Source organism: Gekko japonicus, unplaced genomic scaffold (assembly GCF_001447785.1).
Source record: "Gekko japonicus isolate JY-2015 unplaced genomic scaffold, Gekko_japonicus_V1.1 scaffold2878, whole genome shotgun sequence".
Taxonomy (NCBI): Eukaryota; Metazoa; Chordata; class Lepidosauria; order Squamata; family Gekkonidae; genus Gekko; species Gekko japonicus.
The window spans coordinates 17,115-21,745 of NW_015173223.1; the positions used below are offsets into that span (position 1 = coordinate 17,115).

The 4,631-nt window shown below is 46.6% G+C and overlaps 1 protein-coding gene across 1 annotated transcript in view; it reads left to right on the forward strand.

Annotated features, from left to right (window-relative positions):
- Nucleotides 1–574, forward strand: part of LOC107120081 (epididymal sperm-binding protein 1-like) — a 3,682-nt gene extending 3,108 nt beyond the window's left edge. The window contains exon 3 of the mRNA XM_015422725.1: nucleotides 384–574. Within this exon, the coding sequence (XP_015278211.1) occupies nucleotides 384–574 (191 nt within the window). The remainder of the gene's footprint in view (nucleotides 1–383) is intronic.
- Nucleotides 575–4,631: the final 4,057 nt, after the last annotated feature.

Here is a 4,631-nt window from a genome sequence, read left to right on the forward strand (position 1 = left end):
TCGCTTCCCTCCCGGTTCCTAATCTGAAGAGAGGCTTCCCTGTGTGAAATGCCACTTCATCCCGGTAGGGAACCGATTCTCAACCGGGTTCTGTCAGAAATGACAGACCAGCACCCGGTTGAGAATCGGTTCCCTACCGGGAGAAAGCACCTGTCTGAAATTCCCCACACTTTCAATCCACTTTGAATGCACTTTGCAACTGCATTTTGCTGTGTGACATGGCCAAATCCACTTGCAAATGGTCACTGAGGTGGATTGAAACTGCATTATTTAGCATGCGTGAAAGTGCCCACTTGTTCTCCTAAAAAGGATTGTAGAAAAATATGTGAACAAAATGCAGGCATGTATCTTTACACGTAATCTCTAACTCTGTCTGTATTTAGAGTATGGAGGTAATTCTGGTGGACAAGCCTGTGTCTTCCCTTACGTCTATAAGGGCCGGACATACTACACGTGTACCAATGAAGATGCGGAAACAGGGAACTTCTGGTGTGCCACAATGGGGAGCCATGATAGAGATGCGAAATGGAGCTACTGTGCTGATACCAGTAGGATACTTGTGGTGACTCATTAAATGTATGGGTGTGCCAGTCAGACAAGGCTGTTGGGACAATGTAGACCTAAGAAAGTCAGAGATTAGTTTCATTCTTAAATTGGTGTAAAGAAAAGTTGGGAGGAAGAAGTGTGCAGAGACATAGATTGCGGCAGGGCTATTTTTGGGCAGGAACGCACAGGAACGGAGTTCCGGCTGGCTCCTGAGTTGGCCACATCCAGCAGGAACTCATTAGCATAATAGACCACACCTAACAGCAGACACTCATTAGGATTGGCTACATTAGGGGTGTGTGGCCTAACATGCAAAGAAGTTCCTGCTACAAAAAAGCCCAGGGTTTTGACAACAAAGTAAACAGAATAAGAAGCAAAAGGTGGGTGTGGTTGGATGACCACACTTCTGGTAACATGTGGGGTGTGGCCTAATATGCCAATGAGCTGTGCTGTCAGGGGTGTGGCCTAATATCCTAATAGGTCTCTGCTGTTAGGTGTGGCCTATTACGCTAACGAGTTCCTGCTGGGCTTCTTCTACAAAAAAAGCCCTGGATTGCGGCATGGCTCAGTGGTAGAGCACGTGCCTCCTTCTTAGGCCAACTCACCAAGCCCCTGTTCCCCCACCCCCCCCCCCCCGGAGGCCCGGGAGCTAGGATTTTCCACCATCATAAGCACTGTATATAGACTGTTTTTATATACTGTTATTAAGTGGATTGTTTTAATGTAACTGTATGAGATTGTATATTACCTGTTTTAAGTAAGCCGCCCTGAGCCCTATCCGTAGGGAAGGGCGGCCTAGTAAATCCAATTTAATGAATAAATAAATAATATTCAAATGAAATAGGCAAAGACTAATAATGAACTAGACAGAGAGGGAAACAGAGAGGAAAGCCCACAAACACGTTAGATCCCATAAATCAAGCCGAACAGTCCATTACAGGAGAGAGAAGGTGTACCTGGAAAGCAAAGCAGCTTGATAAAACATATGAAAGATAATTACATCATTGTAGCAGGTAGGGCTGCCCCACATGTTTTCCACACCCTAGGCAAATGAGGACTTCAGCACCCCCCACACGATGCTGCCTTATACTGAATCAGACTCTTGGTCCGTCAAGGTCAGTGTTGTCTACTCAGACTGGCAGCAGCTCTCCAGGGTCACAGGCAGAGGTCTTTCACATTACCTGCCACCTGATCTTTCTAGCTGGAGGTGCCAGGGATTAAACCTGGGACTTTCTGCATGCCAAGCATATGTTCCACCATTGAGCCACCTCCCCCATTCAACATTATGAAAAATAACAACAGATACCACATCTCTCCTTATATATAATTGAGTAATTATTCTCTCCTTATATATAATTGAGTAAGAACATTCTATATGAACATTCTAAAATGCCCGTCTTTAGTGTTAGGCTGGAAGAACTGCCACTCAGAAGACGCTGGCTGGGTTGACTAGCTGCTTTTGTGCAGTCCCGCCCAGCGTTCCAAGGTCTTTTGCATATGGAAGCTGATTGGACTTCACTGCATTCCACACCTCAAACTCACCCCCCTCCCCGCAAGGCAGTTGGAATGTCAGTTGCATATGGAACCTTCAAGGTCTTTTGCATATGGAAGCTGATTGAACTTCACTGTTCTCCACACCTCAAACTCACCCCCCTCCCCGCAAGGCAGTTGGAATGTCAGTTGCATATGGAACCTTCAAGGTCTTTTGCATATGGAAGCTGATTGGACTTCACTGCATTCCACACCTCAAACTCACCCCCCTCCCCGCAAGGCAGTTGGAATGTCAGTTGCATATGGAACCTTCAAGGTCTTTTGCATATGGAAGCTGATTGGACTTCACTGCATTCCACACCTCAAACTCACCCCCCTCCCCGCAAGGCAGTTGGAATGTCAGTTGCATATGGAACCTTCAAGGTCTTTTGCATATGGAAGCTGATTGGACTTCACTGCATTCCACACCTCAAACTCACCCCCCTCCCCGCAAGGCAGTTGGAATGTCAGTTGCATATGGAACCTTCAAGGTCTTTTGCATATGGAAGCTGATTGGACTTCACTGCATTCCACACCTCAAACTCACCCCCCTCCCCGCAAGGCAGTTGGAATGTCAGTTGCATATGGAACCTTCAAGGTCTTTTGCATATGGAAGCTGATTGGACTTCACTGCATTCCACACCTCAAACTCACCCCCCTCCCCGCAAGGCAGTTGGAATGTCAGTTGCATATGGAACCTTCAAGGTCTTTTGCATATGGAAGCTGATTGGACTTCACTGCATTCCACACCTCAAACTCACCCCCCTCCCCGCAAGGCAGTTGGAATGTCAGTTGCATATGGAACCTTCAAGGTCTTTTGCATATGGAAGCTGATTGGACTTCACTGCATTCCACACCTCAAACTCACCCCCCTCCCCGCAAGGCAGTTGGAATGTCAGTTGCATATGGAACCTTCAAGGTCTTTTGCATATGGAAGCTGATTGGACTTCACTGCATTCCACACCTCAAACTCACCCCCCTCCCCGCAAGGCAGTTGGAATGTCAGTTGCATATGGAACCTTCAAGGTCTTTTGCATATGGAAGCTGATTGGACTTCACTGCATTCCACACCTCAAACTCACCCCCCTCCCCGCAAGGCAGTTGGAATGTCAGTTGCATATGGAACCTTCAAGGTCTTTTGCATATGGAAGCTGATTGGACTTCACTGCATTCCACACCTCAAACTCACCCCCCTCCCCGCAAGGCAGTTGGAATGTCAGTTGCATATGGAACCTTCAAGGTCTTTTGCATATGGAAGCTGATTGGACTTCACTGCATTCCACACGACATCTGCTGGTGGTCCCCAGCTTGAAGGAGGTTCACTTAGCCTCAACCAGAGCCAGAGCTTTTTTGGCTTTGGCACCAGCCTGGTGGAACACTCTCAAGAGACAGATCCAGGACCTGCAGGACTTACTACAGATTCGCAGGGCTTGTAAAACAAAGATGTTCCGCCAGGCCTATCGTTGAGTTCTATCAGTACTGACCTCCCTCAGCACACTTCCCTCTTATATGGCTTCTACTCCTCGGCCTACCTTCTGTAAAATTGGCTACCATCTGCTGTGCACATATGTGGAGTGGACCCAGGAGCAGTTGTATTAATTGGCACCATAAATGATGTTAAAACTGGATTTTAACAATTGTCGATATTATGTCAGATTATTTTATTGTAATTTATTACAGTGTTGTAACCCACCCTGAGCAGGGGATGGTGGGCTAGAAATGTAATGACATAAAATACATTGTAGATTCAGAGATCTTCTCTAGGAAGTATGAACAGGATAATATACTTTAAAGCCTTCCTTCCCTCCCAAACTGAAAACAAAACTGTACAATCCCAAGAATGCCATCTAATGATTCCAGCGTGCTAACAGCGGAACACCTTTTTCACTGGTGCAAGGAGCCTTCCTCCAGTGGAAGAATTTCTCTTATTGCTTTGTCTCCTACCTTGTGCTTCTACAGAACCACGGCCGTGCCACTTCCCCTTCACGTTTAGTGGGAAATCATACTCCATGTGTACCAGGGTAGGCGATGATGATGGACAACTGTGGTGTGCCACAACTGCCAGCTATGAGCGGGACAGGAAATGGAAGGCATGTGCCTTGCGAGGTGAGGAAGTGGCTTTGGAAGGAATCAAAGTAGGAACCAGGTTGCCACTGTTATTTAATCACCCAAATCCAACTGATAAAACAAATGACAGTGAATGATAGATAGAGACCAGGTATGTGTATACATGATTCATGGAGACAGGGTAGACAAGAATTGAATGGTGATTCAAGAGGGCAGAGCTTTTCACTGAGCTCTCCGGTGGAGGGGCAGGAACAAGTAAGTGACAATAATAATGTGTTTGCCAAAAGTAGTAGGGTCTGTAGTAGAGTCATGAGCTGAGAATTCCCAGTTAGCAGGGGTCATTTTGTAGAAAAAGAGGCGCAGGAGCTCATTAGCATAACTCATTAGCATAACTTGTTTGCATATGCCACACCCCCTGACATCACTGGAAGTGTGTCAGAAGGCAACACCCACTGCTCAGGTTCCACTGGACTGTTTTGGATTGCTAG